This window comes from Balaenoptera musculus, chromosome 12 (assembly GCF_009873245.2).
Source record: "Balaenoptera musculus isolate JJ_BM4_2016_0621 chromosome 12, mBalMus1.pri.v3, whole genome shotgun sequence".
Classification (NCBI taxonomy): Eukaryota; Metazoa; Chordata; class Mammalia; order Artiodactyla; family Balaenopteridae; genus Balaenoptera; species Balaenoptera musculus.
In genome coordinates, this window is record NC_045796.1 from 10,226,738 (window position 1) to 10,251,601 (window position 24,864).

Here is a 24,864-nt window from a genome sequence, read left to right on the forward strand (position 1 = left end):
TCCAGTTCAGAAAGCAACAGTATGTACGCATCACCAGTCTGAGAATATTAATACCTTCAAATGAGGGATGAAATGTGGCTCACTCATCACTTTTCTCAAGGAAGACATATAAGCTTAAAATGAGAAATTCTCAAAAGAATTTCATGTTGAAGATAAGATCTGTTGATAGTTATGAGGATGGAGAAAATCACACTCCCTTTCACTACCTTCCTTAAGTCAAGAGCAAGGGAGCCCCAGACTGGCAATGAGCACACGTTTCCACCCTGCCTTTGCTGTTAGGCCTCTGTGTTACCCTGCATGAGTCATCTAGCCTCATGGGCCTTAGTTTTCTCATCTGCAAAATGGGGGGATTTTTACCAGTTTTGCCATTATATGATCGGAAGTAAAAGAAAAGGATTCCTGGATATAGCTAGTAAAATTCTAGAACACAGTTTGCCAAGAAATTGACCAGAGTCAACATTAATCATGAAAAAAGCATTATTTTGAAAAGCACCTATGTTTACATATTTCTGTGTTTCTAAAAATTTTTTTTAAAATCCATTATTTGAAACACCCACGTTTCTATGTCTTTGACCTCTATGTCTAGACGTTGGGTTACTGGTAAGAGTTACTGCAATGCCTCTTGAGAAGAGGCTTTAGCATCTGATCCATAAATAATGAAGGAGGTTAATGCAAACACTCTATGCCTGGACGGGAACTTGGAAATGGATGTAGGAAGACTGGAAGGCAGGTTTCTGTTGGCCCCTCCAGGCAAGGACATTACTGTTTTCATGCAGTTCCGCAAGCACTGATTTAGCGCCTACTGTGTGCCACCCACCAGTCCAGATGCATGGGAACAGAAGAGCAGTGGGACAGGCAGTGGGACAGATGTGCGCTCAGCGAGCTCGCAGCCCGAGGAGAGGAAGGCGTGCGCTGCGCCCCTCCAGACGCGCGGGAAGAGTCACTGTTGGGGACGTCAGGAAGGCTTCGGGAAACACGCAGGCTTGAGTTACAGCAGGGAAGATGGCTTGTGCGTGGCCTCACGGGTGCCAGGTTGGAAGTGGGAGGCACGGCGCGGGTGAAGACAGGAGGCTTGGGGCCACGGCAGCCGCGGCGTGTGGAGGGTGCGAGGCTGTGGTCCAGTGTTTCTCAGTGTGCGGGCTGTGGGTCATGGAATCAATTTAGTGGGTCAAGAAGCATTTTTAAGTGAAATATTCTAGAATAAAACAATAGAGTAGAATAGAATAGAGCTCACTGCGCATGGTCAGAGAAGCGCTGGTTTGTAAAATTTTCACCTCTGTTTGTGAGTGTGTGTGTGTGTCCTGGATCTCAATGATGTACTGCTGGGTATAGGTCACTCCCTTAAGGTTTGAAAAAGCTGCAGTTCGGGGTGTTGGGTGCACCCCCATCACTGCCTTCCGGGTCGGAGTGCAGTGGTGGCAGCAGCACTGAAGCCCAGGAAAGCCCTGCAGGGCTGTGCTGGCCCCTGGCCCCACCCTGACAACTCTCCACGGTCAGACCTCCACCGGGTTACCTCAAGGGCAGACCCCACAACGCTTTGGGAAGTCCATGGGACAAGGGAGTGAAAAATGAGAAAAGCTCAGCTTCAGTGAACTTACTCAGAATTTTGGAATTGGAAAAATATGTTTTTGTGTCTTACAATTTATTTTGGCATATACATTACTTTTGGTGGTGGGAAAGGGGGTTGGCCACATAAACTTCTTAGTGTTTCTGGCTTTTGAAAGCCTTTAATCCAGCCCTGATGGTGACAACACAATTGATTCTGAGCAAAACTCTCCTTGCACCAAATATCACCATCCCGTGTCCCTTTTCAAAGTAATCTGACTAGTGTTTGTGGGGAGCCCGCCCTGGGCCTGGGCCTACAGTGGGCACAGTATGTCTTATATATATTTCCAACACCTGGCTCCTTGTAATTGGCATGCAATAAATACTCAGATATGTCTTGAGTAAAGAGACAAAGAAATACTAGCAAAAGTAAAAGAAGAGTGAAATATTCATGAAGAAAGATATGGAAAAAATAGGTGGCCTGAAGGAATGGAAATGAGGCTCCTATTAAGAGGGATGATTTTATCTATTTGCCTAAGTGCTGTAATCAGGAAAGTAAGGTCTGGGCTTCCCTGGTGGCGCAGTGGTTGAGAATCTGTCTGCCAATGCAGGGGACATGGGTTCGAGCCCTGGTCCGGGAAGATCCCACATGCTGCGGAGCAACTAAGCCCGTGAGCCACAACTACTAAGCCTGTACTCTAGAGCCTGTGAGCCACGACTACTGAGCCCGCGTGCCACAACTACTGAAGCCTGAGGGCCTAGAGCCCATGCTCCGCAACAAGAGAAGCCATGGCAATGAGAAGCCCGCGCACCGCAACGAACAGTAGCCCCCGCTCACCACAACTAGACAAAAACCCGCAGGCAGCAACGAAGACCCAATGCAGCCAAAAATAAATAAATAAATTTGTTAAAAAAAGAAAAAGGAAAGCAAGGTCTGATCAACCAGTCTGGCAAAGAGAAAAACCTTAGGTTCCCCCAGAAAATCACATAGGTTCATAAATGTCTTCATTATGTTGATTAATGTATTAGGTCAGACACTTCAAGTAAAACCATTTTTCTTTGGAGGCTGAATTAACCTGTGGATATTGAAAAAGTAAGCAAGCTATTTGCCAAACCTGCACTTTATGTTTATCGCACAGATACGTAGTCAGAGCTTTTCCTCTTCCCTTGTGCTGGTCAATGTAGATGCAAAGTGCAGCCTTATTGACAGTGGAATCATTATAACTACAAAATGCCTTTCTCTAGCCAAAAAATGGAAAATAAATTAAAATGGCGATATTTGTTTTAAAGTGAAGAATAGTTTCATTTGATACAATGTACTGTGTTCCTATAAAATATTTCCACAGCCTTCCTGACTCAGAAGAGAAAGTTCTTTTTCAAGTCTTTTTCTAGAGCATCACTAATTACTCCCATTATCCTGTCTAAGGTAGAAAGAGGGAAGGAAAACAATGAAATATTTAAAAGCCTTCTTTGGGGGAGACAAGTCTATCATACACTGAGAAAGAAATGTAGTTACATGCCAAGTTCAGCCTGGTTTCTAGCCTCATGTCCCTTTTCTACCCCAAACTCAGCAGGCCCTTAGATGCAGCCCCAGAGGGCACAGAGCAGCAGAAGCCCACCGTCAGGGGCTCTCCCCTCTGCCAGCCGACTGCCCCTCCACCCTGACACTGTGTCCGGTCCTAGGACTACATCCCCGCCCTGGGCTCGTCAGGTTCCCTGTGCTTGAGGCCCTGATCTACAGTGCTCCAGAACCGGAGCCTCACCTGGCACTTATGCCCCACCAGCCCCGTCCCCACCGCCAGGAACAAAACTTCTTACTGAACCTCAGTCTTGGGCCTGAGACCCTGCCCTCCACTGACACACCTCTCTGTCTCCAAACTCCACAAGATTAAATCATTGGGTCACCCCGATCCCATCTGTTGCCTGCCAGGCTGGATTCCCTCGTACCCCTTCAGTTGGTTTGTCCCCAAAAGCCTGGGTCATCCCACTGGGCAGCTGACCCATCTGCAACATTCAGTTGTGCCTAACTGTAGTGGATGCTGTCGTCAGGCAGACAGATAACCACCCCCCAACCCCTGACCGCACCCCACCACCTATTCTTTCAGGACAGAAGCACCCATTCCCCAGCTGCTGGATGTTGGCATCTGCCAGCTTTCAGCCGAGTCTCTCTCAGAAAACTGCCTGCAGCTGGAAAGAGTGGTCTCACCGGAGATCTTGCCCCCTTCCTGGGGCAGCTGACATCTAACGCTGGTTAATGCAGGGGTATAAAGACCTGTTTCCCTGGCCGGCAAGATCAGCGGAGACTTTATAGTGACTTGTCTGCCCGGTGCTTCTCCCTTTGTCCCCCACAGGTGTTGCTCCCCCGTAGGTGTAGCTCCCTGCTAAATGCTCTACAGGTAAACCTGTAGAGTCGGCTTCCCTGGGGACCCTATCTGTGACATTAATCAGGTGAGTCAAGTTCAGTCCATCCCTGAGATACTCTGCCTCATTTCATTTGAATTCCTCAGAATCTGCAAATAATCAAGGGGTCCGTTTCACGCACCCATTTTATGATGTCTGATTAACAAGCCCTTCTCTCAGCGTGTATAAAAGTCTTCAGCATTTCAAGTCCAGCTTAATATGGAAACTACAAAGGACTGGGGGTGTAGCAGACAGAATAACGGCCACCCAAAGACATCCGTGTCCTAACCCCTGGTATTTGTGAATATGTTACCTTACATTGTAAAAGGGGCTTTGCATCTGTGATTAAATTAATGGCCTTGAGATGGGGGGGCTACCCTGGGTGACCTGGGTGGGCCCACTCTAATCACGTGGGCTCTCCCTGGCCGTCGGCAGAGGGAGGTGTGATTACAGAAGGAAGGCACCAAAGAGGGACTGTGGCTGGCTTTGAAGGCAGAGAGAGGGGCCACACGTCAGCTCTAGAAGCTGGAGAAAGCAAGGGGATGGATTTCCCTTAGAGCTGCCAGAGGAGGACACCCTGCTGACACCTGGATTTTAGTCCAGGGAGACCCATGTTGGACTTCTAACCCACAGAATGGTCGGATAATAAATCGGTATCATTTTAAGCCACTAAGTGTGTGGTAATTTGCTATGACAGCAATAGAAAACTTATGTGCGGGAAAGGGAATGAGGTGAAAGGAATGCGAGTCTTCACTTATTTCCACACTTGAACTCTCCCCTTTTATGCTTATTTGGGGCTCCCACTCAGGAAAGCTTAAGATCTTTCTTGAAAACAACTAGGGTCAACTCTGGGTGATAGGAACAAACCCACACAACATTGTAAAATCAATAATTTCACACCTTCTTTAGAATGAAGAATATTAATCTCATGTTCTAGGAGATGACATTTTCCCGATCAGTTGTAACCATCCATAGCCAAGAGGTGGAAGAGTTTAGTTACGAATGAGTGGGACTCTGTTTGGCTGCCACTTCAACTTCTAAATAAAAAATAGAATGGAAATAGTTTGCTACTTCAATAAAGGCATATAGCTTTAAAATAATACCTTTTACCCTTTTTAAAATTTTGAGCCAAAGAAGAAATAATTTCTTTTTATACAACACTATTCAATGTTAATCCTGACTAAATAATAATGCTGTGATGAAGAGTTCTCTAACTTTCAGTATCTATTTATTTTTAAAAAGGCAAGAGCATACCTTTTGAAATATCTGTGCAAAATATGCTTAAAGCTAATGGAATAGGAAGAGAAACACAAACTCAGTAGGTCTTCTAAACAGAGTAGAAATCATCATTTAAATGTGTGTGTTGGGACCATTCTGGAATTTAATTTGTATAGGTTGCTGTCTTAAAAAGAAGCAGGAAAATTTATATCAAGTTGGTAAGTATGAGATAATCTGAGTAAAGAATTCTTCTCCCTGGTTATAAAGACAAATAGACTATATATAGCTGCAGGATTTAACTTGACTTTGGCTTATATGTTCAAATATGCCCTTATCTGTTATCAAGAATGTGTATATGGGAAATTCATGGCATTAAAAGACCCCAAAATAGTACCATTCAAGATGAGAAATGGCATTGATTATATAAATCTGAAAGATCAGCTCGCTGGGAGTCACTGGTTGTCTAGTGCCCACTTCTGGGGCAGCACAGCTCTGCAGATACAAGGTCACCACGGGCTGTTATTGGAAAGGCCTCAGTAGGTCAGAAGCATGACAGGCAAGCGAGCCAGGTCCCTGGCCTTCTCAATAACAGGGAAGAGTGGACATCCAGCCCACAGCAGTGTCAGGGAGGCATCCCTATCAGGACCGTGCTTCCACATTCAACCCTCTCCAAAATAAACAGACAGGACTGCTCAACACAGAGCTCTTAGAGAAGAGAGGTTCTCATCTATACTCAATAAAGCGGGAGAAATCCAGAAAGTCCTTGAACACCACTTTTTAAGTTTTGTGTGGATTTACTTTTCCACATAATGGGCATGTGAGTCTACCACTATAAATGCAACAAACACAGCATGGAAGGGAACTTGAGAAAGGAAGCCGGGAGCGGCCCCGGGGTGATGAGGGCCTAGACCACTGGGACTAAACTACTTTCCCACCAGGACACATGTGACAAAGGACACCTCTCCCAAGGGAGATCTGGGGTTGGCACACTTTTGGATGCCTTATCTAGCTGCAACTCCTTTCTCTCCTGCTCAAGGGCACGCTGGAATGGAGGTGAGTGAGAGGAGCTGGCCTTGAATCTACTGTAATTAAGAACAAATGCTCTAACTCCAGCACTGAGTGTTGCCAGTCACACACTGATTGCTGCATGCTCCAACCCAGTCTCAACACTTCATTTGAGAAATTCTGGTGGTGAAGTTTTCCAGTTACTATGGCTGTCTAATAAACCTCCCCAAAGCATACTGGCTTGGAACAACATTATTTTGTTCACAAATCTGCAATGTGGGCAGAGCTGGGAAGGGACAGCTCATGTCTGCTCCTTTCAGCTTCGACCAGGGTGGCTCAGAGACTGGGGAGGCATGGAATGGAACCATGTGAAGGTTCACATGCTCACACACCTGGCCTCTGAGCCATAACGACTCAAACAGCCAGAGGCTAGAACAGCTGGGCATCCGTGGGCACCTCTGTCTCTATATGGCCTGGGGTCTCTCCGCACGGTCTCTGTATTATATAGCTAGACTTCTTACATGGCAGCTCAGGACTCTAAGGTACATGTCCCCAGTAAGAGAGAGCAAGAGAGAGAGAGAGAGAGAGAGAGATGGCCCATGTACCAGGTGGTGGAAGCTTTACCACATTTTCTAACCTGGCCTCAGAAATCACACAGCATCACTTCTGCCATGTTCTGTTCTTTAGAACTGAGTCTCTAAGGCTGGACCATATTCGAGGGGAGAATTACGCTCCATCTTTTTTTTTTTTTTTTTTGATGGGAAGAGGCTTAAAGATTTTGTGAATATGTTTGAAACCCACTACATAAGTATGGAAGCAAGAAGAATACATCCTAAGAGACATTAAAGCAAAAGATTAGTAGAGTGTGGTAACTGAAAGTATATGAGGAAGGTGAAAAGAGAGAACACTTCCAGGATGAACTCTGGGGACGAGGAGTGTTTTCTTTAATGAGAATGGTGGAGCCATGAACAATGCATTTGGTTTTCAATACCTTGTTTTCTGGGCATCAGAGGACATCTGGGTAAAGGTCTCCACAGGCAAGAGGAAATGCAAGACAGGAGAGCAGGTGCTCTAAGCACCTTCATCTGGCAAGAGACAGATGAAGTCACACTGGGAGAGGTAAGAGTGTCACCATGATGGCTCAAACTTGCTTGAGAAAGTAAGAAAGGCAGACAGGGAATGGACAAAGGTAATTAAGGGCAAGGAGGACAGAACAGATATAATACAGGAGAAAAAGAAGTAACTAAAGGTAAGTAGAAGATGAACACCCTAGAAGCTAAAGGAAGAAAAAGTTTCCAAAAAAGAGAATGTAGTCACAGGCTCTTATACCACTGAGAGAAAAGGAAAAAGAAAAACGGAAAAAAAGGGACACTGGATTTTGTCAAGGAAGACAAAATCTACTATCTGTACAAGGAGAGACAGTAATTTCTACTATCTGTACAAGGAGAGACAGTAATTTCCCATTGCAGTAAGTAGGACTAACGCCTCTAATAGACTCCAGTGTTTTGTGTGAAAATAAGCTGTTTCATGAGAAGCGCCTGAAAACCATCAAAAGATATCAGACTATAAAACTTAAACTCTTTCCCAAGTGAGTTAGACAGCCAGCCATTCCTCCACCGATAAGACTATCTCCAGGCAAACCACATCCACCCTAGGGGGCCGTTGGCTACACCCTCCTCTATCAGCCACCTTGCACAGCCTTGTTGCATTCCAATGGCTCTCAACAGCAAGACCAGTCCCCGTGGTCTCTGAAGTCAGAAGTTTTAAAAGCCCAGTTTGAAGATGTATGGAAATTCGCATTTCTTAATGGTTTGTTCTCTCCAAATACACTTAAAATCTTCTGAAGTAAAATAGTCTCCTTATAGTTGAAAGCAAGTCTACTTCAAAAATCTCTGGGGGCGGGGGGACAAGGAAGTCTATTCTAATGGTATGACAGCTTTCAGCTGAAGGGTCAAGGAGGTAGGGGCCGAAACAGGCCAAAATTAAGGATAGGACAACCTCTACAAATTGGAGAAATGGAGGCGAGGGAAAGGGAGACACACACACACACACACACACACACACACACACAGCCATTACATTTCTCTTCATCCTGGGCCTGATCTTGGCAGGGAAGAGATTTTTCTCTCTCAAGTAGAGCAGGGAGACTGACGAGTCTATACGAGCACAGGGCTGGCTGGTTCAATCAGAAATCCTTCTATCAGGACAGTCAACGAAAACCAGCTACATGAGAAGAGGTTGGTAACAGAATCTTAATTACAGGTACTCTGAGGGGCTGTATCTAAGTTACACATGAGATGAGAGAAGAGTTTCCAAACCCAAATTACAAGTGAGGGGAAAAAAGTTAAAGTTTTCTCTTAAAATCAATGAAAAACTAGTGTCAAATTAAACTATGAAGATGAAGCTGAAATTTGTGATAAAGTACCTCACTCATCATAAGGATACATATTTCTTTAAACCTTGCTCTTAACTGTATACAACTTCAATGACTAGTTGATAGTCATGATTTATCATTTTGATAAATATTTTATCATCATGTAAAAGCATAACAGACTGCATCCCATGCTAAACTCTCTCAGTTACCCAGGCCTAAGCATTTGGGTCTAGACATCATAGTCATTGCCAGGACGTCCTTAAGAAGAAATCAAAACCTACGCAGAGGCAGCCTTGCATATTCTACCCTAAAAAGTGATAGTAAATGCCAAGAATCAGTGAGAAGTCAAAGAAAGAAATATTAGAAAGAGTATAAGGAATAAATGGAGCATATTTAAACAAACCAAATATTATAGCAATAAAAACTAATTACATACATATGCAACAACATAAATGAATCTGAGAAACACAACATTAAGCTAAAAAAATCACAAGTTGAAAGTTGTAAGAGCAATCACTCCCACTCTAACAATGAGAACAAGCCAGATTAGCTACAAGAGCACAGTTTTTAAAATATATCAGGGAGCCTAGGATGCAAAGAAGCCTAAATGTGTCAGGCCCTTCCCAGCTTTCATTCCTAGCAAAGTGGCAGGAAGAACAGGAATAGACAGGAATAAGGAGAAACCGGCAAATTTTTAATTAGGTTAACGGCTACAAGTGGACTGCTATATGGATTAGAATTCCAAGGAGACACAGCCACAGAGTAGGTCTACACCACCAGCCAACTCTTCCCCATGGATCTTCACCAAACACATAGCAAGAATACACTAAAGGCTTAGACAGGGCAGGAGTGTTGAGAGACATCTGCCCTGACACCTATGGGACTGTCCCCAGGGATAAGGCAGGGGTCAGACCATAAAAATATGAGAAAATCTCTCAGGCACTTCAGGTCTTCACTCAGGCCACTCTACAGTCGTCCAAAAGCTGAGACTGAACAGCTGGGCAGAAAGAGATGTCCTAGGTATAGAAAGCTGGGGCAAGACTGCAAAGAAAACTCTCCAGTAACCCAAAAAGCTGGCAGTCTAGCTGAAAAACAAATCTTCCACAGTAAGCTGGTGCTGGGCTGTGAAGCATGAAGAGTTTTGCCAGGGATAAGATCCCAATCCCTGCTAAAGGAAAAGTCCTGATTCTTCCCTCAAAACATCCAAAGTCAGTGATGAAATGAATCTAACTAAAGCTTCACCAAAGCACACACCCATTTCAATTACAAATGAGACTGACTCAGCCCACACTCTACTGGCCTGAAAGAAGGCCATGCCCTTTTAAATTACTGAAGTGTCAACAATTCTTTTACACACAATATCTAGCATGTAATCAAAAATTATGAAAAATACAAAGAAGGGCGAAACTGTAAGCCACAGTCAAGAGAAGAAATAGCCAAAAGAAGCAGATCCAGAGATAACAGATGCTGGCATCATTAGGCAAGGACTCCAAAATAACTACAAAAAATATGTTAAAAGTATCCAGTAGAAAATATGGACATAAAGAGATTGGTTCAAGATGGCCGAGTAGAAGGAAGTGCTCTCACTCCCTCTTGCGAGAGCACTGGAATCACAACTAACTGCTGAACAATCATCGACAGGAAGACACTGGAACTCACCAAAAAAGATACCCCACATCCAAAGACAAAGGAGAAGCCACAATGAGATGGCAGGAGGGGCGCAATCACAATAAAATCAAATCCCATAACTGCTGGGTGGGTGACTCACCAACTGGAGAACACTTATACCACAGAAGTCCACCCACTGGAGTGAAGGTTCTGAGCCCCACGTCAGGCTTCCCAAGCTGGGGGTCCAGCAACGGGAGGAGGAATTCCTAGAGAATGAGACTTCGAAGGCTAGCGGGATTTTATTGCAGGACTTTGACAGGACTGGGGGAAACAGATACGCCACTCTTGTAGGGCACACACAAAGTAGTGTGTGCATCGGGATCCAGGGAAAGGAGCAGTGACCCCATAGAAGATTAAACCAGACCTACCTGCTAGTGTTGGAGGGTCTCCTGCAGAGGTGGGGGGGGGGTGGCTGTGTGTCACCGTGAGGACAAGGACACTGGCAGCAGAAGTTCTGGGAAGTACTCCTTGGCGTGAGCCCTCCCAGAGTCTGCCATTAGCCCCACCAAAGAGCCTAGGTAGGCTCCAGTGTTGGGTTGCCTCAGCCAAACAACCAACAGGGAGGGAACCCAGCCCCACCCATCAGCAGACAAGTGGATTAAAGTTTTACTGAGCTCCGCTCACCAGAGCAACAGCCAGCTCTACCCACCACCAGTCCCTCCTATCAGGAAACTTGCACAAGTCTCTTATATAGCCTCATCCACCAGAGGGCAGACAGCAGAAGCAAGAAGAACTACAATCCTGCAGCCTGTGGAACAAAAACCACATTCACAGAAAGACAGACAAGATGAAAAGGCAGAGGGCTATGTACCAGATGAAGGAACAAGATAAAACACCAGAATAACAACTAAATGAAGTGGAGATAGGCAACCTTGCAGAAAAAGAATTCAGAATAATGATAGTGAAGATGATCCAGGACCTTGGAAAAAGAATGGAGGCAAACATCGAGAAGATGCAAGAAATGTTTAACAAAGACCTAGAAGAATTAAAGAACAAACAAACAGAGATGAACAATACAATAACTGAAATGAAAAATACACTAGAAGGAACCAATGCAGAATAACTGAGGCAGATGAACGAATAAGTGACCTGGAAGACAGAATGGTGGAAATCACTGCAGCAGCACAGAATAAAGAAAAAAGAATGAAAAGATATGAAGACAGCCTAAGAGACCTCTGGGACAACATTAAACACAACAACATTCACTTTATAGGGGTCCCGGAAGGAGAAGAGAGAGAGAAAGGACCTGAGAAAATATTTGAAAAGATTATAGTTGAAAACTTCCCTAACATGGGAAAGGAAATAGCCACCCAAGTCCAGGAAGCGCAGAGAGTCCCAGGCAGGATAAACCCAAGGAGAAACACGCCGAGACACACAGTAATCAAACTGGCAAAAATTAAAGACAAAGAAAAATTATTGAAAGCAGCAAGAGAAAAACGACAAATAACATACAAGGGAACTCCCATAAGGTTAACAGCTGATTTCTCAGCAGAAACTCTACAAGCCAGAAGGGAGTGGCATGACATATTCAAAGTGATGAAAGTGAAGAACCTACAACCAAGATTACTCTACCCTGTAAGGATCTCATTCAGATTCGATGGAGAAATCAAAAGCTTTACAGACACGCAAAAGCTAAGAGAATTCAGTACCACCAAACCAGCTCTACAACAAATGCTAAAGGAACTTCTCTAAGTGGGAAACACAAGAGAAGAAAAGGACCTACAAAAACAAACCCAAAACAATTAAGATAATGGTACTAGGAACATACATATCGATAATTACCTTAAACGTGAATGGATTAAATGCTCCAACCAAAAGACACAGGTTCATGGAATGGATACAAAAACAAGACCCATCTATATGCTGTCTACAAGAGACCCACTTCAGACCTAGGGACACATACAGACTGAAAGTGAGGGGATGGAAAAAGATACTCCATGCAAATGGAAATCAAAAGAAAGCTGGAGTAGCAATACTCATAGCAGATAAAATAGACTTTAAAATAAAGAATGTTACAAGAGATAAGGAAGGACACTACATAATGATCAAGGGATCAATCCAAGAAGAAGATATAAGAATTATAAATATATATGCACCCAACGTAGGAGCACCTCAATACATAAGGCAACTGCTAACACCTATGAAAGAGGAAATCGACAGTAACATAAAAATAGTGGGGGACTTTAACAACTCACTTACACCAATGGACAGATCATCCAAACAGAAAATTAATATGGAAACACAAGTGTTAAATGACACAATAGACCATAAAGATTTAATTGATACTTATAGGACATTCCATCCTAAAACAGCATTAGCCCCACCTAAAACAGCAGGTTACACTTTCTTCTCAAGTGCACACGGAACATTCTCCAGGACAGATCACATCTTGGGTCACAAATCAAGCCCCAGTAAATTTAAGAAAACTGAAATCATATCAAGTATCTTTTCTGACCACAACGCTATGAGATTAGAAATCAATTACAGGGAAAAAACCATAAAAAATGCAAACACATGGAGACTACACAATACATTACGAAATAACCAAGAGATCACTGAAGAAATCAAAGAGGAAATCCAAAAATACCTAGAGACAAATGACAATGAAAACACGACGATCCAAAACCTATGGGATGCAGCAAAAGCAGTTCTAAGAGGGAAGTCTTTAGCAATACAAGCCTACCTAAAGAAACAAGAAACATCTCAAATAAACAACCTAACCTTACACCTAAAGGAACTAGAGAAAGAAGAGCAAACAAAACCCAAAGTTAGCAGAAGGAAAGAAATCATAAAGATCAGAGCAGAAATAAATGAAATAGAAACAAAGAAAACAATAGCAAAGATCAATAAAACTAAAAGCTGGTTCTTTGAGAAGATAAACAAAATTGATAAACCATTAGCCAAACTCATCAAGAAAAAGAGGGAAGGACTCAAATCAATAAAATTATAAATGAAAAAGGAGATGTTACAACAGACACCACAGAAATACAAAGCATCCTAAGAGACTACTACAAGCAACTCTATGCTAATAAAATGGACAACCTGGAAGAAATGGACAAATTCTTAGAAAGGTATAAACTTCCAAGACTGAACCAGGAAGAAATAGAAAATATGAACAACCAATCACAAGTAATGAAATTGAAACTGTGATTAAAAATCTTCCAACAGACAAACGTCCAGGACCAGATGGCTTCACAGGTGAATTCTATCAAACATTTAGAGAAGTACTAACACCCACCCTTCTCAAACTCCTCCAAAAAACTGCAGAGGAAGAAACACTCCCAAACTCATTCTATGAGGCCACCATCACCCTGATACCAAAACCAGACAAAGATACTACAAAAAAAGAAAAATACAGACCAATATCACTGATGAATATAGATGCAAAAATCCTCAACAAAATACTAGCAAACAGAATCCAACAACACATTAAAAGGATCATACACCATGATCAAGTCGGATTTATCCCAGGGATGCAAGGATTCTTCAATATACACAAATCAATCCATGTGATACACCATATTAACAAATTGAAGAATAAATACCATATGATCATTTCCATAGATGCAGAAAAAGCTTTTGACAAAATTCAACACCCATTTATGATAAAAACTCTCCAGAAAGTGGGCACAGAGGGAACCTACCTCAACATAATAAAGGCCGTATATGATAAACCCACAGCAAACATCATTCTCAATGGTGAAAAACTGAAAGCACTTCCTCTAAGATCAGGAACAAGACAAAGATGTCCACTCTCACCACTATCATTTAACATAGTTCTGGAAGTCCTAGCCACGGCAATCAGAGAAGAAAAAGAAATAAAAGGAATACAAATTGGAAAAGAAGAAGTAGAACTCTCACTGTTTGCCGATGACATGATACTATACATAGAGAATCCTAAAGATGCCACCAGAAAACTACTAGAGCTAATCAATGAATCTGGTAAAGTTGCAGGATACAAAATTAATGCACAGAAATCTCTTGCATTCCTATACACTAATGATGAAAAATCTGAAAGAGAAATTAAGGAAACACTCCCATTTACCACTGCAACAAAAAGAATAAAATACCTAGGAATAAACCTACCTAGGGAGACAAAAGACCTGTATGCAGAAAACTATAAGACCCTGATGAAAGAAATTAAAGATGATACAAACAGATGGAGAGATTATACCATGTTCTTGGATTGGAAGAATCAATATTGTGAAAATGACTATACTACCCAAAGCAATCTACAGATTCAATGCAATCCCTATCAAATTACTAATGGCATTTTTTACAGAACTAGAACAAAAAATCTTAAAATTTGTATGGAGACACAATAGACCCTGAATAGCCAAAGCAGTCCTGAGGGAAAAAAATGGAGCTGGAGGATTCAGACTCCCTGACTTCAGACTATAATACAAAGCTACAGTAATCAAGACAATATGGTACTGGCAGAAAAACAGAAATATAGATCAATGGAACAGGATAGAAAGCCCAGAGATAAACCCATGCACCTATGGTCAACTAATCTATGACAAAGGAGACAAGGATATACAATGGAGAAAAAACAGTCTCTTCAATAAGTGGTGCTGGGAAAACTGGACAGCTACATGTAAAAGAATGAAATTAGAACACTCCCTAACACCACACACAAAAATAAACTCAAAATGGATTAAAGGTTTAAATGTAAGACCAGACACTATAAAACTCTAGAGGAAAACACAGGAAGAACACTCTTTGACATAAATCACAGCAAGATCTTTTTTTGACCCACCTCCTAGAGTAATGGAAATAAAAACAAAAATAAACAAATGGGACCTAATGAAACTTAAAAGCTTTTGCACAGCCAAGGAAACTAAACAAGACGAAAAGATAACCCTCAGAATGGGAGAAAATATTTGCAAACAAATCAATGGACAAAGGATTAATCTCCAAAATATATAAACAGCTCATGCAGCTCAATATTAAAAAAAACAAACAACCCAATCAAAAAATGGGCAGAAGACCTAAATAGACATTTCTCCAAAGAAGACATACAGATGGCCAAGAGGCACATGAAAAGCTGCTCAACATCACTAATTATTAGAGAAATGTAAATCAAAACTACAATGAGGTATCATCTCACACCAGTCAGAATGGGCACCATCAGAATATCTACAAACAACTAATGCTGGAGAGAGTGTGGAGAAAAGGGAACCCTCTTGCACTGTTGGTGGGAATGTAAATTGATACAGCCACTATGGAGAACAGTATGGAGGTTCCTTAAAAACTAAAAATAGAATTACCATATGACCCAGCAATCCCACTACTGGGCATATACCCAGAGAAAACCATAATTCAAAAAGACACATGCACCCCAATGCTCATTGCAGCACTATTTACAATAGCCAGGTCATGGAAGCAACCTAAATGCCCATCAACAGACGAATGGATAAAGAAGATGTGGCACATATATACAATGGAATATTACTCAGCCATAAAAAGGAACGAAATTGGGTCATTTTTAGAGACATGGATGAATCTAGAGACTGTCATACAGAGTGAAGAAAGTCAAAAAGAGAAAAAGAAATATCATATATTAACGCATATATGTGGAACCTAGAAAAATGGTACAGATGAACCGGTTTGCAGGGCAGAAATTGAGACACAGATGTAGAGAACAAACGTATGGACACCAAGGGGGGAAAGTGGCCGGAGGTGGTGGTGTGATGAACTGGGAGATTGGGATTGACATGTATACACTAATATGTTTAAAATGGATAATTAATAAGAACCTGCTGTATAAAAAAATAAATAAAATAAAATTCAAAAATTCAAAAAAATAAAAATTAAAATTAAAACAAAAAGTAAAAAGATACATGCAAAAAAAAAGAAAATATGGACGTAAACATAATTTCAGGAGAAGAATGGAAATTATTTTTTTAAACTAATGTTAAAAAAACTAGTTTTTCAAATACAGAAATGCTCAAAATAAAAAGTAAGGTATCAAAGAGGGCTCATCATAGACAGGACACAGCAGAGAAAAAGATCAGTAAACTTGAAGACAGAGCAATAGGAATTAGTCAAACTGAAACACAAAGAGATAAAAGAAAAAAACAGAAAAAAAAATTTAAAAATCCAAGATGTAAGGAACTATACAAAATGGTATCATATATAAATAAATGGAGTTCCAGGAGAAGAGGGAGAACAAGACAAAAAAATTTTTGAAGAAGTAACGGATGAAAATTTTCCAAAACTTCAACATATCAATCCACAGATCCCCAAAGCTTTAGTAAACCTGAAGCAGGATCCATATAAAGAAAACCACACCTCGGTATGTCCTCATTCAGCTGCTGAGAACAAAAAACAAAAGATAAAGAGGGGCTTCCCTAGTGGCGCAGTGGTTGAGAATCTGCCTGCCAATGCAGGGGACACGGGTTCGAGCCCTGGTCTGGGAAGATCCCACATGCCGCGGAGCGACTAGGCCCGTGAGCCACAATTGCTGAGCCTGCGCGTCTGGAGCCTGTGCTCCGCAACAGAGAGGCCGCGATAGTGAGAGGCCCGCGCACCACGATGAAGAGTGGCCCCCGCTTGCCGCAACTAGAGAAAGCCCTCGCACAGAAATGAAGACTCAACACAGCCATAAATAAATAAAATTTAAAAAAAAAAAAAAAGATAAAGAGAACATCAGCCTGGGAAAAAGTTCACCCATTACATACAGGGGGAAATGCAAAGAATAAGAGCTAACTTCTCATTGGAAACAAAAGAAGCCAGAAGACAATGGGCCAACATCCTCAAAGTTCTGATAGAAAAAAATTGTCAAACTAGAGTTCTATATCCAGTGAAAATATGGTGGCAAAATAAACACTGAAGGCAAAATAAACACTGTCAAAACAAAAACCAAGAGAACTTGTCACCGGCAGACCTGCATACAAGAAATGCTAAAAGAAGTACTTTAGGCCATAGGGAAATAATACAGATGAAGGAAATAAAGAGTACCAGAAATAGTAAATATGTGAGGATAAATACAAAATTCTATTTAAAATTATCTCTATTTCATATATGTACAAATATGTGTACATATTTGTGTATATGTGTATATGTGTGTCTTAGATTTTATATGTTTGTATAGGTTTTGTTTTAAAGTATGTTTATTTTATATATGTATATACATTTATGTTTCTTTTAAATACTATTGACTGCTTTTAAATAATAACATTACTGGATTTGTATCATACACAGATATAAAATATATGACAATAAGAGTTCAAAGGGTGGGAGAAGTGGAATTACCACATTATAGGTTTCTTGTATTATTTCTGAAGTACAATATTACTATTTGGAGGTAGACTATTAAAGAGTAAAGATGCATATTCTAACCTCTTAAGCAACTACTAAAAAAAATACAAAGAAACATAGCCCACATTTTTTTAAAGTAAAATGGAATACTAAAAATAGGCAATTCACCTAAAAGAAGGCAAGAAGGAGGAAAAGAGAAAAAACATATTAGATAAATAGAAAACAAATACCAAGATGATAAACTTTAACCCACCAGTATTGGGACAAAGGCAAAGTTTGAATGTGGATTATTGTATCCATGTTAAATTTCCTGAAATTGATGCTAATACTGTGTTTGTATAAGAGAACACCCTTAAGAATTTTCTTAAGAATTACATGCTGAAAAATATGGATATAAAAGAGCATGACATCTGCAACTTACTCTTCAATGGGTCAGAGAGGGGAAGGAGAGAGGAGGAAGAGAGAGTTTTTTTAAATAAAAGATTTACATTATTTTTTTATATATAGAAGAAAATTTTCTTTATATTTTTTACATAGAAAAATAAGCCAAACTAAACAACCTATTGTTTGGGAATGCATACATTCAACAATCTTGAGGAAAAAAGGGCAAGGCATTAATAATGACTAGCTCAGGTAGTGATGACCTCAGGGAGGGGCAGGAAGATGGGACAGGGCTGAAACCCAAAGGATATAAGTAGATTCGAAAGCCCTGGTAATTTTTTTTTTCAAAAGCCCTGGTATTGATATGGTTCTTGAGTGAGTGGTAGTTTCATGGGGGCTCTTTATAGTCATGAAAAGTATTTTATTTCCAAATTGCATGTGTGTTGTTATATATAATCTTCTATATCAATCTAATATTACATTTTTTAAATGGGGGGGAATTGAAGAAATACTAGAAGATTATCCAGTTTATAAAAATAAGTTTGAATTAGGACCAACTTTTATATTTAGTGAAGAACTAAACAAAAGCATTAAGAAAGTCCCCAACTCTTACTTGAACCAACTGACATTTTATCAGATCCATATTTCTGGGTGTATCTAATTATAAGCATCTATTGACCACCACTGTTTTCCCTTTCCTAACAACCTGAGCTACAAAACAATGGACATACTTCCTTGAAACCCTTAATTTCTCTTGCTAAGACATAATAACTCTGCCTTGAATAAATTATGTGTAGCATTGTACTGCAAAGGAAAAATCTCCAGGTTATGTAGATATGGCCCAATAAACAATTAATCATCATTACCCTGTTATAGGAACCTACAAGAGTCCTTTCTGCATAATTTGATGTCAGTTCCCACTAGCTGAGAGAAGACAGTGAAATACAAGTAGTCAATAGAATCCTTAAAAGTCCTATTATATAAATTCAAGTATCCAAAGACAAGAACCTATAAAATGCAAAATTACTCTACATGTTGGTGGTTGTTGGGTAACCTTCATATATATCACAGAGTGCTTTATTTGTTTAAAGTGTTTAGTTAAAAAATAAAGGAAAAATAGAAAGAAGCCTTGGTTAGTGAAGAGAACACAACTCTATAACTAGTTTTCTAAGTAACTAAGAAAATCTTTTATTTCTTCTGCTTCAACTGATACATTGGAAAAGGGATGATATTTGATTCTGAATTCAGAAGAATTACATTGATAATCAAGGCAAATATGTTCTATATTATTAATTTTACATTTTATTAATGTTCCCAACTTTACAAAATGAAAAACTGAAGCACACGGAAGTTATTTTTCAGTCTGTTTCAATTTTACCATTATTTCATTAAATGATAAATATTTACTGAGAGCCTGCTATGTACCAGCTACTACTCTAGGTGCTGGGGGAACATCAGTGAACAAAACAAATCGAGTCCCTACCCCCATGGAATTTACATGTGTTAATCACTCATAAATGAATACGTTAGTGCACTCATGTCAAGAGGCCATTAACAAGGTTTTGAAGCCACCTAAAATTCTTGTGGAGCCACAGTGGGTTATAAAGTAAAGTATCCTTGACTCTGTCTACTATGTTAATAGGGAATGTTCAGTGTAAGGTGCTGATGGTCACCTACCATCACCTACTACCAACCCCACGGTGTTCTATGATGCACAGCATGGCCAGCATCTGGCCAGCCAAAGATGGGACGCTTTCCAGACGTTTTCTGATATGATGGAGAACTTGATGCAGTTCGGAATAGGACAGTTGAGAAAAGATGAGATTGCTACATATTATAAGGGCAGTACCCTCTACTCGATAATAAAGGATTTCCAATCTGAAAAGGAGACATTATTATTGGAAATGACACTTTTGTTTATGGGGACAGTCCCTTGTTCCATCTTCAAGGCAAACATGACTCCAGTTCAACTGACTACCAATTATTCATCAATTATTTCAGAGGGGATGAGCCAAAGCAGAAGAAAAAGGAGGAGAAGGAAGAGGGAGGAAGAAATGAAGAAAAGAAGGGAAGGAAGGGAAAGGGGAGGACAAAAGAGAAGAAAAATATGGCTTTTTTTAAGAATCACCAATGGACTTCTAGGTGAGGAGAAATTTAACAATGCTGCCACATTCTCAAGGGCTTCAGCCCTAATAACATCTCCAAACTGTCTGTGGTGACAGCATAGACTTGGGAGACAGTCAAGTCCAAGATCTGAGCAGGCCTCCCCTGGCCTCAGGGGATGCTCCTGGAGACAGGAACCTCACCTGCAACTCAGTTCATCTACTTCTTTCTGCACCTGTGATCAAGAGACTACGAAATGTCAGTACTTCAGGACCAAAGACATTTTTTTTCAAATTTTCAACTCTAAACAAAAGTGGGCTATATGTGTGTGTACGTCAGAGAGAAAGAAATTGATAATGTTCACTGATCTTTTCAAATGGCAATTCTGGGGGGTGTGAGAATGAGGACATTGTAGGGAGTCTTTGATGAGCCAGCCCCTCAGTAAGTGCAAGGAGCAGTGAGATGTCTCCACAGAACCGCAACCAACTTCCGCCCTTCCCTCTTAAACACAGCCATGAGATGCTGTCACTTTGGACCAGTACTCCACATGCTGAATAAAAGATGTCTAAAGATAAATAGCCCCGCCCTACTTGACAAAGACTGGAGAGTTGCTTCAGGTTTCTTCTAGTTGCTTTATTACTGTCTTCTCGATTCTGAGATGGTAGCTCCAAAAATGGAAATGAAATCCAGTCCCTGCTTCTTGTAGGCTTCCTCACTGCCCTCGCTCAGGGTCTGGATAAAAGGCGCAAGAGCAAAGCTGCTCTTCAGACTCACGCAAAGGTCTCTGTTTTAACTGCAGACTACACAGCTCCACATTGTTTCAGCCCTGATATGCTATCATGCTTGCTTCCTAATCCACATACTCCATCCTTCACAGGTTCTCAGAAAAGGGTGACCAGAGTCCTTGGGAGCCTATTTCTAAGTTCTGCTCTAATAACATGTACCATTTAATGAGTACTATGTATCAGACACTGTACTAAATACACTTCATTTGATCTTCACAACGTTTAAAGGTAGATATTATTAATCCCATTTAACAGAAACTAGGGAAACTAAGGCTTAGAAAAGTCAACTAATTTGTCTCGGGTCATACTTCTGGGAAGAATTTTGGGATCTGTCCTTCCGAAAGGCATACATGCCTGTAACCACTATTCTATGTTTGGAGGAGGAGAAGCACAGAGCATCAGAAAGGTCACGGGCTTTCCAGCCAGAAGCCTGGCCACTAATTAGTGTGTGATCTTAGGTGATTATTTAACCTCTCTAAGCCTCTGTCACTTCATCTTCAAGGTGAGAAAAATCATTCTACCCTGCCTTTCTTCCACGGTTGAAGACAGTATCAACACCTGTTGCTGCATTCCAAGAAGTCCACTTCTCTTGAACAAAGTTCCCTGTCCATGGCTTCAAGGTCAGGAAGGAGAGGTGGGGTGGAGAAGAGTTGCAGGAAAAGGAGGTCTAAAACTAAGTTTAGAAGTTATATGTCTTATTTTCAAAGTTCATATTTGCCTTTGTGTTACAGTATGGAGAAACATGGACCCTCATATTTAAAAACAAATTCTGCTAATATTAAAGTTATCTAGACAAGAAATTAATCAAAATAGGCAACCACATAGTATATGCTCAGTAAATAACTGAAGGAATGGCAGAAGGAAAGCAGACAGAGAGCAGACAAAACTGGCATTCTCTCTTGATCTCTCTTAGCCTGTTGGCATTTCATTTCCCGTGCATGTGACTAATTGGGTCTCTGAGTCTCTATCAAATTAATTTGGTCAAAGTTATTTAATTTCACTCTGGCATTAGCAATGGTAAAGAACTTATAAGCAATACAGTGACAAATGTTCTTGCCAAAGCGTAACATTCTATGATTTGAGCAGCCCTATGATTTTTTGTAACTGAGGCATCATGTTACGATGAGCCTATTTTCTTGAAATTTCAAATTGCCTAACTGAAGCAACACTCATGGACAAAAAGACACACATACATGTAGAGCCGATCTAAAACTGAAGCTGCCGACAGTAGCTAATAAAATCCCAGTGCACATGTTTATTCCTACAGCCATCCGTTAACACAAAGCTGACACAGAAAGATCCCTAACAACCTGCTAGCGAGGACTTTGGGGAACTCTTGGAAGAAACACACAGAGATGAGGTGAAAATGAACTTATGATGGTTTGGTTAAAAGCAGTGTTTGAAAGAAGAAAGTAAAAGATGGTAAGTAATAACTGCAGGGGACCCCTAACCATACACTGGGGATTTGGGTGTTTAGAGAAAATGAAATAGTCAGGATCCTAAATGAAACACACTTGTGGCTGAAGCTCTGCAACACAATCACAAAATCAATCCATTTTCTCCACTCTTAACATTCCTAAAAAAGAGCAAAGATGCCAATATAGATCCATTCAAAACTTTGTTAACATTAGGAACATAGTGAATATGCTCTATCTAGGGGAACACCTGTAATGAAAGCCACCATTGGAAGGATGGCATTTCTGTTCAAGCGTACGGCATCACCGTGTCAGTGCCGGGATTTATTATGACTCAGACTGCAAAATCACCCAGAGCCTCTGGCCCCTTCCGCCAGTTCCCCAGGTCTGTAAGGACAAGAGGGTGGCTCTGGTGGCTCTGGATGGGGGCAGGGGAGCAGCAGCAGGAACAATAGGGCATTTCTCCCGTCATTCTGGAAGCCTCTCCACACCCTTACCCTCCCGTTACCAGCTCCCCAGGCAGACTCCACCAGCTAGTCTCAAATGTGCACAAAAGTTAAACTTCTAGAAGAGACCTGGAAACTGTACATAGTCAGAAATGGAGGCGTTGTCTATAAGAAAGGCTGGGGGAGGTGAGGAGTTTATATCTGAGATCTCTCTCCTCACCTGTTCTCACTCAATCCCGTTAAAATTGTTAATCACAGCACAATGTTCAGATACAAAATGTTTCCCCTCAGAGTCAGAGGGCTTTAAGTGAAAAGTATTACATTCTCAAGAGATCATCCATTTCTGACTGAGACAGCATTTGGAATATCAAACACCAGGCACAAAATCAGAGCCTATTAATACTTACCACAGACAAAAGTAAACATACACAAAAGCTTTTAATTAACCCTATCCAACAGAAGCAGAAAGTATCATGCCCCATAATAGCTAGGAAAAGCAAAGAACTCCCAATAAATATATTGCTTTTTTTTTAATGGGAGGGGGTAGTAGCTACAAGTTTCATTGAGCATAAGATAGCAAGAATTATGTAAGAAGCTGCATTGCAAATGTTGGGCCCAATAAGAGCAATTGAAGTGGATTCTGAAATGTGGTTCAACTACTTTATCTAATACTATTAACAAATAAGAAGATCTTTCATTAGTTGGCAGGAGGATAGTTGTTACTAGTCAATTTGATTTTCCTGAATGGAGAAGATGTGCATGCACTTTTTTCCCCCATAAAAGCCCTAAAGTCCCAAAGTTTTGTTTCTGGAATCAGAAGTTACTATGCAGTGTCATACTCTTCCTGAACAGGCCTACAGTCTCCTTTTACCTGTTCCCCAATATTGGGAGGGGAGGGGAAAGTGTTTGCTTGGAACATTTTTTTACTGAAACTTTTTTTTAAAGTGAATCCTTTAGAAACCTGATAGTAAATCAGAAATTGTTGATCAAGAGTGAACATCTAAGGAGAACGAAAAATGAAAATTATCCTTCCAAGCCACATGGAGTGGCCGACACTCTGAGACCTAAAATAACCAAGATTTCTCGTTAGTCAGGGAAGGTATGTAGAAGATTTAGTCCACTGAGCTTCGCAAGATGCCCTACAGCTCGTGAGCACGAAAGGAAGTCGATTCTGTTTATCCCTGACTTAAGGATCTGCCTCATCCCCGCTTCCCACAGAAGGCTACATCTGGGCTGGTTTGCTAGTCTCCAAACTCAGTAGGGCCCGCGCCAAGAATCAGTCACCTGCGAGGTGCCACTCAACCCTTGGGAGCAACAAGGCCGGCACACCTTCCAAGTGTCCTCTCTCCCCTCTCCTCCACTCCCAGAGCCCGACCCAGAACTGCATTATCTCCGGGGACCGAAAAGCAAACAGACCTTTTAAAGAAAAACAGAGGGAGCGGGGTCTGTATTATATAACAATATACAATAGATAAGGCTTCTAGAAAACGAAAGTAGCGAGGGGAGAGGGCCAGGGATCGGGGAGGCGAGGGGTGCCAGGCGTCGGGGAGCTTTCGCCGCCACTTACTCGAAGGCGAAGAAGAGTCCGCTAGTGACCAGGATGAGGATGAGAGTCAGGTAGAAGACGCCCGTCTGCCGGGCCATCATGATCCTCCCGTTGCAGAAGAACTTGTTTCTTCCCGGGAAAACCTCCCATTTCCTCCGGGCCGCGATTTTCTTCTTCTTGTGGGGCGACTCCATGGGGGAGGAGCTGTGGGTGCTGATCTGACTGTACTCGCAGTCTTTCATGGGCCCGCCGCCGCCGGGAGGCATCCACGACGGCAGCCGGCTGGGGGCGCACACCCCCAGCAGCCCCCCGGCCGCGCGGCCCCCGCCGCGCCACGACCGCCGCCGGCCGCCCGGCCGCCCCCAGAGCCTCGGCGCCGCGGCCCCTACGCGGGTTCCCGGCTCGGCGACAACTTTGCCGAGGACACCCAGGTTAACCCTTTGGGGAGCCCAGCTGTCATAGCCGGATCCCCTACCTAGAGGGACGGTGCTCGCCCGCAGCCCGCGGCGGCGGTCCTCAGTCGCTTCCAGCACGCGTGCCGGGGCTCCGGGGCCCCGCGGGGCGCGGGGGGCTGCCCAGCCGCCCCCCTGCTTGCCGCGCGCCCTCCCCCTCGCACAGCCGCTCGCTCGGCCCCGCCGCCCCGGCCCTCCGGCCGCGCCTCGGCTCTGGCCCGCCGACCCCCGAGCGCTGCGCCCCGAGGCGACACGAGGCGGCG

General features: G+C 42.0%; 1 protein-coding gene across 2 annotated transcripts in view; it reads right to left on the reverse strand.

Annotated features, from left to right (window-relative positions):
• Positions 1-24,415, reverse strand: part of ZDHHC14 (zinc finger DHHC-type palmitoyltransferase 14) — a 270,957-nt gene extending 246,542 nt beyond the window's left edge. For both annotated transcript variants that reach the window (XM_036872139.1, XM_036872140.1), the window contains exon 1: positions 24,171-24,415. In XM_036872139.1, coding sequence (XP_036728034.1) covers positions 24,171-24,415 — 245 coding nt within the window. The remainder of the gene's footprint in view (positions 1-24,170) is intronic.
• Between the last annotated feature and the right edge of the window lie 449 nt (positions 24,416-24,864).